The 12,818-nt window shown below is 38.2% G+C and overlaps 1 protein-coding gene across 3 annotated transcripts in view; it reads right to left on the reverse strand.

Moving 5' to 3' along the window:
• The window catches only part of LOC118276129 (calmodulin), a 30,725-nt gene extending 29,353 nt beyond the window's left edge, over positions 1 to 1,372 (reverse strand). The window contains exon 1 of one of the 3 annotated variants that reach the window (XM_035594316.2): positions 787 to 1,372. In XM_035594316.2, the coding sequence (XP_035450209.1) occupies positions 787 to 789 (3 nt within the window). In that variant the 5' untranslated portion in view covers positions 790 to 1,372. Of the gene's footprint in view, positions 1 to 137; positions 343 to 786 lie in introns of those variants that run through there. The other 2 variants (XM_050707372.1, XM_035594317.2) reach the window with 2 other exon arrangements.
• Positions 1,373 to 12,818: the final 11,446 nt, after the last annotated feature.

Genomic DNA, 12,818 nt, shown 5'->3' on the forward strand with positions numbered 1-12,818 from the left:
AATCTGGTTCTTATTAGCACAAGCTGTTAGCCTCGAATAAGAATGCTATAAGTTAACCGAAATAATGGAGAAAGTCGTTAACGTTAAGTAGACCGCGATACGAGTCAGCTGTGCCAGGTGCCACGATATTTACATACCATTGCGATACAATCCACGGAAACCGAGGCGAACTGGCTGGTCGAGTGTACGGACACAGTATTGCTATTGTTTAACGTCGCAGCCTCCCAGACCGGCGAAGCAACGCGACCCGTTTAGCGAATTGCGTATGAAAAATATAGAAGCGCGCGTAGCGATGAGTCAACGGGCGTTTGACAGTTGCGCCCGGCCGATCGATCCACCGTCAACAGGGCGCGACTAGACCTCTCAACACCGAAAGAACACACTAAACCACTTGTTTTCTTTGTATTAGAATCCGAGCGCCATTTTAAAGCGTCATCAACGGCCGGCTTCAACTCAAACTAACGTCATTTAGCCGGCACCACCTACGAAACTATGGCGACGGATGTTTCTCGACCCTTTCTAACGGTCGTTTTATAGATTTTAGAAATCTCGTACCACTCGCGATTTTTCCTACATATATTTGATTATTGGCCTTGCATCCTGATCAAGACATTGGTTTCGCAGCCGATCCGCAATGCGGTAAAAAACGGCCATCACAATAATATAATGGAGGCCCGTCATCACTATAAACACCGATGCACCACATCCCAAAAATATACCCTGGATTCGAATTAGAATGATCCCCTGAATGCACTTCCGACACCTTTCAGCAGAAATATCACTCACCATTGTAGATTAACTTGGATTATCAGGAGCTACACTAAAAAAATCACAGACTACGCCGCAAAAGCGACCGCACGGATCGACGGTTGAAACGATACTGCCGCCCTCACTCGCGCGAGCGGCCGCGCCGAGAAACTCGCGACCGCGATTCGCTTCGTGCTCGGTCACGAATCGTTCCGAATCGACTATTCGATTCACCGTATTTTCATATCCGTTTTCCGACGCTCGGAATAGTTTTTAACACTACGCTACAATCGTTTCGTTTCAAAACTTTATCACTCGAACGTCCAAGTCCATGTCTCGGGACGCACAACACAGGATTAAATTTGATCCGCAAAGGATAGTCGGTTTTATATCGGGCTGGTGCGGCGGCGTGGACTGGCGTTCGGCGCGCGCCGATTGGCCGTCGCGCACCTGCAATGCGTCACTGCGGGCGCTAGCGACGACCGTGGAACGAGTGGCGAGCGCCGAAGCGGCCGCCAGCAGCGTCTCACGCCTCGGGCTGCGGCGCGGCGGCTGCTCGACTGCTCCCGAGCACCCCGATGCCCTAGTTCGCGGTCGAGGCGAGGGCGCGCCGCAGTGGCCGCCTGCAAACACCGGCCGTGCTAACGAGATAACGTTGGCTGCCGCACGGGCGCAGGCTTCCCGCCACGCCGCACGACGCCGCTGCCTATCGTATATGTCACTAGCACTCATCACGGCTCATAACGCGTCGCATTATTGACGCAATATGAATGCTTATGCAATGATATTATATTACTACAGCTACAGCTAGTTAGTTACAACAAAAAGAAAGAAAAAGGTGATTGTACTATCCAAAATCCTTCCTATAGGATACTAGCTGTGCCCGCGACTTCGTCCGCGTGGAATAGTTATTTTAGGCATTATATTTATTTTTGCAAACAACTTTCTCAGCTTCATAAATTATAGCTGTTACCCACGGTTAATTTGTGCATTGAAAATTCGTGATAGCACTGGATTATGATTATAAGGAACAATCCACACTCATTTCTATACTATATGTGTTTCCACTGTTTTCGCCGACACCCCGGTTTGTGTTTCACAAATAAAATTCCTAGGGTACTTCATAGATGGGCTCGCTACATACGCGTTATAGCATTGGTAAGTCCCCTCTTTGAGGAGTGGCTTAAGAGGCGTCACGGCGTCCTCACCTACCGCCTGACGCAGGTACTTACCGGACACGGAAGTTTCGGTTGGTACCTGTTTCGAATCCGGCGGGAGGAAACACCCGGGCGTTTCGTGCATTGCATGTGCTGAGCATCGCCATGTCCTTAGGGATGTGAATGGCGACGGTAACCTCTCACGTCCGGCTCTAGTTCAGGCCAAGGTGCGGAGCGAGGGGGAAAGGGCCGCCGTCTCCCCCTTCTGCGAAGCAGTCATCCTAGCTAAGGAGGAGGCGGAGCGCGTGAGGGAACGATCCTCATCACGCCCCAGCTGCCGCAGAAGACACTCCGGGCGTCGAGGATCGCGTGACGATCCCCGGCCACCGTAAGCGCGGGTCTGCGGACGGCGAGTAAGAGTAGCTCGTCGCCCGATTAAAACCAGACCCGTGCGTACCGTGCGTCGCGTTCTGTGCGCGCCTCAAAGAGCCAGCTAGACCACTACAGATGGGACCCAATAGGGTTGATGCCCGATCCGGTGCTGCAGACATCGTAAAAGATTACCGGGGCCCCGGCTCAAATCAGAACGGGGTGATTTTTACACACCTTCTCGCTTCACCCAAGGCAGGAGTAGCCAACGGATGATTTCCCCCTTTCCAAGTACTTTCTAGAACAAATGTTTTCTTTCATACATGGTGACGCAAGGTTATGAAATCCTTAAGGACCAGATTTTTATACCCTATTTTTATGACAATGTTTCAACCGATATTATTGTACTATACGTAGAATCTGGTTGTACTTTGTTAGACAGCCACAATAAAATGTGGGCGTGTGGTAAACCGCTTTTTGCCATTCTGTAACGCTGTAAACAAACGCTTTCGATGGTCAATGATCAAAAAATGTTTTACTTCGTTAGTAAGACTATAATTTTTTTGAGTATAGTTACACCAGGCTCCGTGTCGTTCGCAAACAATGCCTCTCCTCCTGGCAGCGTCGTGTTTCGTACATCATGCGGCGCGGGTGAATTTTATATCGGAGTTATTTTAAAATTGTAATATCTTCTAAGATGTTTATTGAAGTTTAGTGATGTCAAAGACAATTTTGTTCACAATTAAATATTCTTAATGAACAACACATTTATTTCGATAAAGATTAATATTTTTTCGTTAATACAACTCTTAACAAATAATGCATTAATTTCGACCCAGTTTGATTACCATAAAAACGATTCTAGTAAGTTAATCCTAAAAGATAGACATAATATACTGTCGCGGACTTTTGAGGCAGTTTAGATCATTTTAAGAGGAATAATTCTTTCATACATATAATTTTCGTATCTTGAACCATTTTCGCAGCGCACGCAACGGAAGCCCTCAAGAATTAATAATTTCTCCCGTTTTGTCTACATTTTCCTTTATTTCTTCGCTCCTAATAGTTATAGCGTGATGTTTTATAGCCTATAACCTTCCTCGATAAATGGACTATCCAACACAAAAAGAATTATTCAAATCGGACCAGTAGTTCCGGAGATTAGCGCGTTCAAACAAACAAACAAACAAACAATCAAACAAACTCTTCAGCTTTATAATATTAGTAAGTATAGATTAAAAGCTAATACTACCCACCTACAAGAAAAAATTGATAAAAAGAATTTTATAACCAACAATATTTAGGTTCCGTCAACGTGCTACAAGTGGCTATGGCTACTTAACAACACAACAATGACGCATTTTTAGAAATACACAAACCACTTCTCATTTCAGCAATGAATTAGTCAACTGGACATTAATAATCAATTTTATGATTCGATTAAAAGTATCGATTTGCAACTTACTAAATCGTTTATAGTCATTGCTCTGCCTTCTCTATTACATGCAAATGAAGTATTTTGTTTGTTGTCAAAACTCAATTCGTTTATTATTATTACAGGCCTGCAATACGTCACTTAATCGCTCTCTGTATTAATGACAATTAACGCTCACAATATTGTTTATTCTTGATTAAATATTGTTCTAATTCCGACTGAAATGTTTATGAAACTCACAAACTTAATTCTTTTGGGTTTAAAGTGATGTTGTTTTGCCCACTGGACCTACAGTGCCATCTATTGATGAGTTACCATAAACAAAATAAAAATCGTTACTCTTGCAAATTATGATAATGTTTTAAAACTATATCATTATTTTTGCACTCTGTTTCATTATTATTATGTAACACTTAATAATAAATTATCGTTACTTACGAACGTAATATAAGGACTTAATCCCTAAAGGGGTAGACAGAGGAGCAGAAGTCACTTTTTCGTGGGCGAGTCTATAGGATAGATATAATTCAAGATACTGTGCTATTACTGTTTTTTGAAAATCTTAAAATAGCAATAAGTCCTTTCTCAACTCGTCAATCCGGGAATCAAACCTCTGTTTGGCACTCAAGACTCCCACCACTCGATCAACTAAACAGTCACGCGAATTCTGAAATGGAGAATGATACCGTGTGTCCAATCGGGACTTTGCTGTAAAGTTGAAGTTGGCCAGTTGCTGTGGTCTTTGTTCAGCAGTTCTGACTGGCTGAAGATGGTGATGATGATGTGTTGCAACAGTCAATCAAGTCATGGTCAATCTGATATTTATAACTATATAACTTTTCACACAAAAAAAGAAGGCTTTGCTAAATGCAATAAGTATTTATTTATCATTGAATTTTATAGAAATGCCTCGAAAATGTAGTTATTACCAGCAGCTATTTTGGTAATGCCTTAAATAATGACAGTAAAAGTTTTATTTTATAGCGCGAGACACACGCACCACGCTATTAGATATTGGTTCGACGACGCGGGTAAACACGCTCGATTGTGCTCCGGTATTGTGAACCTTATGTTCATGGTGTTACGTGTTATACTCAATAGCATGGGGGCACACAGTTCACCGCATATGAGGCAGTTCGTGCCTATATTGAAATTCCTTGTCGTATGGCTGTATATGAATTAAAGTTGCGACTAAAGGTCGGCACAACATACATAATGTACAAGAGTATTAATACATACATGTATGTATTTATTTGTGAATGTTTTTGTTAAGCAAGTACTTAAAATGTATACGCTGTAGTCTGCTGCTGGATATAGGCCACTACACTGAGTTCGAACTTCAGCTCTTCGTGTCCAACTACTACCCTACACCTTCCTCTTTCCTCCCTGACGCCAGTAGAATGAAGGCAATCTGGCTTTACACTGTATTTGCTAAGATGTGGACTCCAATTTAAAACGTCTCCAACGGTCATTGATATCCGGAGCTGCGGACAACGTAACAGGTTACCAGGGATCCGGCTCAAAGCAGGAGAAGGAACGGGGTGGTTTTTAGTCAGTAAGAATCTGACACCCCCTCTCGCTTCACCCAAGGAGAGAGAAGTCAGGATGACATTTCCCCATCAACAAAAAAAAAAAACGGTCACTTCAGTTTTATTTTAGTAGGTACCGTATCTAAAATGATTTCATTTCTCATAAATGCATATTGGCCTTTCATCCGCAAACACTATCGTACATCGTTCTAGCCACAGTCGTCACTTACATTCGCATGTAAATTCTTTGCAACAAGAATACCTGAGAGTACATCTAAGAGGTCATGTTTTATTCATAGGAATTGAGAAGAGCACAAACCCACAGCAGATTGTAACAAAGTTACCAACCTACTGATTCAGTAACAATGAAATGTAATCAAAAAGAATTCAAATCAACTTTGTGAATATTTCAGAAGAGTTGGCGAACAATTTATTTAAGTCGATGCCTTCTGATTCCAGTGTTTGAAGAGAATAGAGGACTGTAACTTGTTTAGAAGTCTGGCGGGAATAGGTGCCTACTTTACTTTACTTCCTGTTTTGTTCCTGTTAACCGTACAACCAAATAAATAAAGAATAATAGTACTGTCTACACTTTGTTTGATTTTGTGGTCACACTGGTCTACCTATTTTCATAGGATTAAAAAATTAATATTTTCTCAGCTTAGAGGTAAGAAATACAAAATTTTATATACCTATTATTTAGTAGAAAACTATTACTAAATGTTAAGTACACTAGACTTTCTGATATTCCTCTCGTCTAGCAGCTAGCAGTGTCTAAATGTCAGTGGAGGAGAGGATTGAGGGACCACTTTTAATCATCGCTATCTTCGAAATGCTTCGATATTTAAGATCCATTTCTTTTTACAATATGTTTTAAGACTTTTACTAAAACTTTATGTAGATTAATAACGGTTTTATTCAGTAATATTCACTAAAATATTTATTTTGTTATGTGGACTGAGGGACCACAGTTCAGTTGCTATACTTTTTTTATCTTTAATGCTTTGTGGTCTGTTATTTAATAGATATCTTTACAAATTATTTACTAAATATCTGTATTCACAAAACCTTCTTTTATAAGATACTTTCCGAGATCTGGCTGATCGTCTTTGAGAACTGAGGGACCACACTTTATGGGTCGTAGTTTTTAATATATTTGTTTACAAATTCCCAGATTCGTTCTACAATTGTTTTAGGTCTACTACTAAATCCTAGAACATTAATTTCGCGAATTCCCAGTGTGGTCCCTCAGTTCACCCACACATGAATTCTATCTGATGTAGACACACTGTAGGTACAGATTGTGTTCTTGTTAATAAATTAACATGTTTGATATCAGCTGATTAAAATGTGATTGAGTATAGTAATAGGTACCTAATCATGTATTTTCCCAAGCAATTAAATATCGACTGGCGCATCAGTTTCAAGCGTGATTTTCCTTACTATGCAGTGTGCGAACTACGACAACGTATTGTAGAATCTATTCGTTACTACACGTCCTCTTCCCGTGGGTACCATGAGAGGAGACGCAAAGAACTCTACGAGTGATAGAGTCGGCCTTCCTGGCCAGATTCTATCAATCTCACGCTCTAATAAATTTACAATTTTTTAACTATGTACTGTGTCAAGCATGGATATTATGGCAAACCATCCTATGTATATATAGGAGGACTGTGGACCGTGGACTGTCACGGGCTGAAGATGGTTAAGATGAGTGTTGTCAGCTAAACAGTGTTGTGGTTCTTCTTAGTTTCGAAATAGGTACATATTTCTAAGTGTGGGAGAGTCAAACAAACCGACGTGAAAAAACGTTTGCGTTGTGTGAGTGAGGTCACACATTGTAATTGTAATGGTAATTGGGGTAAAAAATGGTAATTGGGGAGGGCCAATTACCCAATCTTACAAATCGCCGATTCTCCCACAACTCTTAAATTCCTAACTCCAAAAAGTCGGAGCGAAACGCACTTGTAACACTTCTGGTGTTTCGGGTGTCCATGGGCGGCATTTCTTACCTTATAACATATAAAAAAGTAGTCATAATGTTGTCTTATTTAATAGAACCATTATCTTAACATAAAAGCTACACCCATGTCCTACATTCCACATTGAAAACAAACAAACAAGGTGAATAATTCCCACAAACCATGGCATTACGTATGGTAAGCGATAAAAGTATTAGTTTTTCAAGTAATTAGCGAGGAGCGGCCGGGCGCGTCGCCATTACTGGGACTGCGGTCATCAACTAATTGCGTTTACCTTCTAGATTACATTGATTACATCGATAACTGAATTGAACTTAATCCACCTTCGTGTTGGCTTTGGAACTTTCACTGGTTTTAGCTCAATCTTGTTTATGTTTTACTTGGATTTTTTAAACAATCCTTCTGATGCCTTCATTTGTTAGGTACAAGTGCGTTGCCGGCCTTTTGGGTGTAAGGGATTTGGGGATTGGGGACTTGAGATTCCGATAAACTCGTATTACAAAAGGGACTACTAACTCAGTAAAATATTTTTGATAAGTACGTATATTTCATTACCTTTATCGAAATACATCGCTGCGTTGATAACTAGAGATTACAGTTTATCATACTCAGTATTAAATCACATTATTGCATTCTTCATTAGGTTAGACGATCGACTACTAAGCAACGTGTCACAGATTCCTGTGTAAATTCTAGTTCTGTCTTTAGGCATAGATTTTTGGAGTGGTAGTATTACTTGCTTCGTGCCTTAATATGTTTGTAAGCATGCAAATAAAATAAACTTTTTTTAATGTTTAAGCCGGTAAACGGGCAGACGGATGGTAAGCCATCGCCACCGCCCATGGAATCTTAAACACCAGATCATTATAAGAAGACTTTTTTAGATGACTTCCAAAAGTAATTTTTCATTCACCACATCATATTTAAATCATTTTTCTTTCAGAACTCGCGAAGAAAGTTGCAAATACCTATATACGTTTAAGTAATAACATGCTGAACTTGGTACATTATGGAATTGATTCGGATGGGTCCATAACGCGGTGTGGAACGTTTCATAAGGAAACTTTCATCATAAAAGTAATGATGTAAAAACTTCGGCGACGATTATTGCGACACGTGCGTGAGACCCGCTTTACGGCCACTAACTGCGGATCCCAGATAATTCTATTTAATGTGCTTCTATATTTCAAGTTATAAATACTTTATGATCTTAGGTAATTGGGGTTTTATGGTACGGAGTTTGAGTTAGGTATGCATTTTTACTTGATTAAATGTTTTTCATAGGTGCGTTTATAGTAAAGAGAGCAGAACACCTTTTAAAACCCGAATTGCTTGAGGTTTTCGCTTATTAGCAATCTCCTGGAGATTCATTAACATTTCTATGGATTGTTATTTTGGAAAGAAAGAAATAAAGAAATGAATGCTTGTAGAATTTCTGGACTAGTACGATGTTAAAATTTTCTAGGAAGAGCCTATTTATTTCTTTTTAAAGGTTAACAATTGATGTCCGATCACTGTACCGTCAAACAATCTATCAAAATTAGACACGAAAGCTACCACGACCTAAGCCTAACATAACAATATGCTGACAAAAGTACGACGTTAGCAACAAAAGTTGATTACGTGTCGTCGACAAGTTACGAATAGGAATTATGTCTAGTTTCCCTTTATATAATAGTGGGAAGTTACTCCGCTGTGTTCTCCTGGGATAGGCATTGTCCGGAGTAATTGGACATGGTCCTTGGCAGTCCCACTGTCGCCTGAACTACGTAACTTTGTAAGTATGTAACCTTCCACGTAACTCGGTTTCCACGTAATCAATAAGTTGGAAATAAAGTTATATTCTAATAATAAATAGTGACGCATGGTAGATTATTATTGTGTTATTGTTGTACTATGTTTGTTGACATGCCACGGAATTCTTTCTTCGATGCTGTTGCGCAATAATAACATAGCTTAACGAAGGGAGATAGAGATGCACTACTCACATCAGTTTGTAGTAGTTATGTTTTGAGTTCAAAGTATAAAGAGCTATGGGAATACCATCATAATTATACTACTACTGGGTACATACATTACATTCATTACCACCTCGATTTTTTTTAGTCAGGTAATTAACATAAAACTTTCTTTGAAATCTGAAAAAATGTACAGAAATCCGTATCAAAATCGGTCTAGCGTGATAATCGCGCACAAATATATATACAGTTCAAACTGAAAGACTTTTTTGAAGTCTGTTAAAAACAACATAAACCACACCTATAGAATTAACAAAAGAATTTCGTGTCAGCATTTTTATACATATTTCGTTCATTACTGTACGTCGGCGGCAACCTTTCCCCGTGTAAATAAATGTTATTGATGACAGTACATTGTCCGCGTGTCGCGCCAACAGCACATTATTATTATATTACTATGGAACACCTTCTATGAAGAAATCCTCGCTATGTACTCGAACAAATTGATTCGTAACATAGATTTTTTTCAAGACTGTAGTTTTTTTTTACATTCTTTTTTATTTAGGAACTTTTATACACATGTATATACAATATATCCATTGGACTACTCCGTAACTTAACATATATACACAATAAGTACTTAACTATTAATATTTGTTTAAAAGTTAGACTAACTAAACTATATAAAGAAATCAAGAAAAATCATATTTAATACTTTTTTCCCAATTTTTTTTTATAAAACTTGAAGTGACTCGTTTTTGCCTTTAAAACAAGTTTCGTTTTTGTGTTTCTTAATTTTACTTGAGAATCGTTAATTAAAATTGTAAAGTGTTTTCGTAATTACGGAGTGGTCTCCTTTTGTTTCTACAAACGAACGTAATAAACTTTTTGGTTTTGAATTTTTTGCCAGTACTTAGGAAATTATTAGAATATTTTCTTTGGAATATTTATTTATGATAATTTCTTTTACTGCTAACTGCTAAGTAAGTCTAAAACTTTATTTTACGAATTAGATAAAAACAAAAATGTGACTCTGTATATTTTAATTTAATTCTCATTTAATACCACGAAGCAAAGACAAAGAGGAGATGTCATAACTGGAGTTCTCTTTAATATAATGCTTCATTAAATTTCCATGCCACACGACATAAAACTTCTTCATGTCTACTAACTAAATATATGTGCAACGTCACCTTTTATCCCCGAACTATAGCAATTGAATATCGCCATACAATGTACACCCACTTTTCACCATTTGTGGTATAAGTCCCATATAATAGGGGGTGAGCCTATTGCCATATACTGGGCACAACTCCGTGACTGAGAAATTTTCGAAAAACCGTGCTACTACCCGTGACCTCTTGTCCGGCAGTCGCATTTGCGACCACTCGACCAATGAGGCGGTCTAATACAACTAAATATATTTAGATCAATAATATCTAAATACAAGCTATACTGACTACTTATGTATAAACATCGCTGGCAATAAAAAAAAGTACAGTCAGACAGCGAGTGTAGGTAATTGAGCGCGGTAACACGAGCCGGGAATCAATCATTGTAGTATGACTACACATGTAGCTATACAATACCAGTTTATCATGGTCTCTCTTTCTATGACCTTTCCGCATATTCAACAGTCAGTTTATACTGGTTTTGCATAGCTTGATATGTAGTCGGGTAGTACACGGGCCTGAACAAACTGCCTGCCTGGCTTATGTACTGAGGTACTTGACATGAATATTAGGAGGTTAATTGAGTTTAATACTTTTTTTATCTGATTAAATTATGGCTGTTTTCACTAACCACTCTCAAACCATCTCTTAGCTGTTCCTTTTTTTTTGTTATTACGTATAATATAGCATCAGTTACTTATTTTTACAGTATTACTAGAAAATCTTAAAAATACAGAACATTTCAGTTATCCAAAACATCCCGTAAAAATCAGAAATTCAACGTCCATGAAACCAAAATTATGTAAATATTGCTTTCAAGCTTTCCAAATTCATCTGATTGCATAACTCAAATACCTTGCTACGTAGTTTATATTCAGCTCGTAGCGATCCAACGACGGAGCTACGGCGCTCGTAGCGCTACGCCGTAGCCGTGTAGGCAATTACGCAAATAGCCGATGGACGGAAATTACGCGTCACATCCGGCCGCGCTGACCTTGTACGCCGTGGAATGGATTAAATGGTACATACATAATATGTAAATTATCTCCCTGGAATTGTAATGTGTATGTAAAAGTGTTCCTATTCATTATGTAAAGTGGCTGTTGATTTACATAATTAATTTGGAAGAAAAATATGAGTTTGTTTCTCGTAATGTGATTAAAGGATTTTGAACTTAACATTATTTTTGAATGAGAAAGAAAATAGATTTTTTTAACATTGTTTTCAATTGTCTAACTAAATATTTGAACCAATTCAACTACATTTTATATTAATTACTACTTTATTACAATACCAATCAATTTTCATCCCTCGTAGTGAAAACTATGACCCTCACGACAGCCTCGATAGCATAGTTGATGTGTCTGGCAACTGGCAAGCGGACCCTAACGTTTGGCACCGTTTGGCACGCCAAGCGACGTCCCGCCCGCCTGACTTGCCAAATTGGGACATACATAACACGATGTATGGGGGCATGAGCAAGTCAATTTGTATTGTAGGCTAAGTACGTACTTCTGGAGGCTGGATGTGTATCTTTCTATTGTTCCAACTGTCACACACATCGTTTGTTGGAGATGGATTTTGTTTAGTTATTAATGTTGACTTTGACTCTGTCTCTTTTTGAAAGAAATGAGATGCATGGCCTGTTGTAATTTTTCAAAGCTAAGTAATTTTTGATTATAATATCATATAGGAATGTTTAACTTATTTTAAATTTTGTTTAAATCAAGGAAGTTGAATTTTGTGAACTCTGTTGAATGAAATAATACCATAAAGTCGTGTTCTATTAAAACCTACGTTCAGAGGTAATAGAAACGAATTAATGATGCAATGCTATGCTTTTAGTTTAATCAATCTTTGGACATAATTATATACGCTTACATTATACAAATAGGTACGCTCTTGTACAAACATTGACCACAAGTACACCCGTGTCACGTGACCGCGCCATCTGTCGGCGTAAAGATCAGTTTATCGGCATTACCCTTCATCAATAACGGTTGATCTCGCGCACAGACGAAGGTTGACAATACGGCTTCAGTTTCCTTGAGTAACTTCTACGCATACTATCGTATAGAAATTGTCGAATCAAGTATTTATTGGCCTAGCCAGCTTTACTGACAGATAGACCGACGGACAATTCAATTTGACGTTTCAAGAGTGCCTAATTTAGAATTAATTAAAATAAATGCTATAAATAAATAAATAAAATAATAAAAATGATTTATTTCAGGCTTAATACCCATACAAGTTTACATACATCAATTATGATTGAATTAAAATTAAAATATATTATATCAGATTAAATTATTATTATCTTAATGACTAGAAAATGAAATACAATTATAATGAAATAAAATTAAAATTAAATAAAATTAAAACGACTAAAAGTAAAATGATATAAAATTTAAATTTAAATAAAATGAACTATTATAATTATTTATTTATATTAATTTAAATATTTACCGC

This window comes from Spodoptera frugiperda, chromosome 31, assembly GCF_023101765.2.
Source record: "Spodoptera frugiperda isolate SF20-4 chromosome 31, AGI-APGP_CSIRO_Sfru_2.0, whole genome shotgun sequence".
Classification (NCBI taxonomy): Eukaryota; Metazoa; Arthropoda; class Insecta; order Lepidoptera; family Noctuidae; genus Spodoptera; species Spodoptera frugiperda.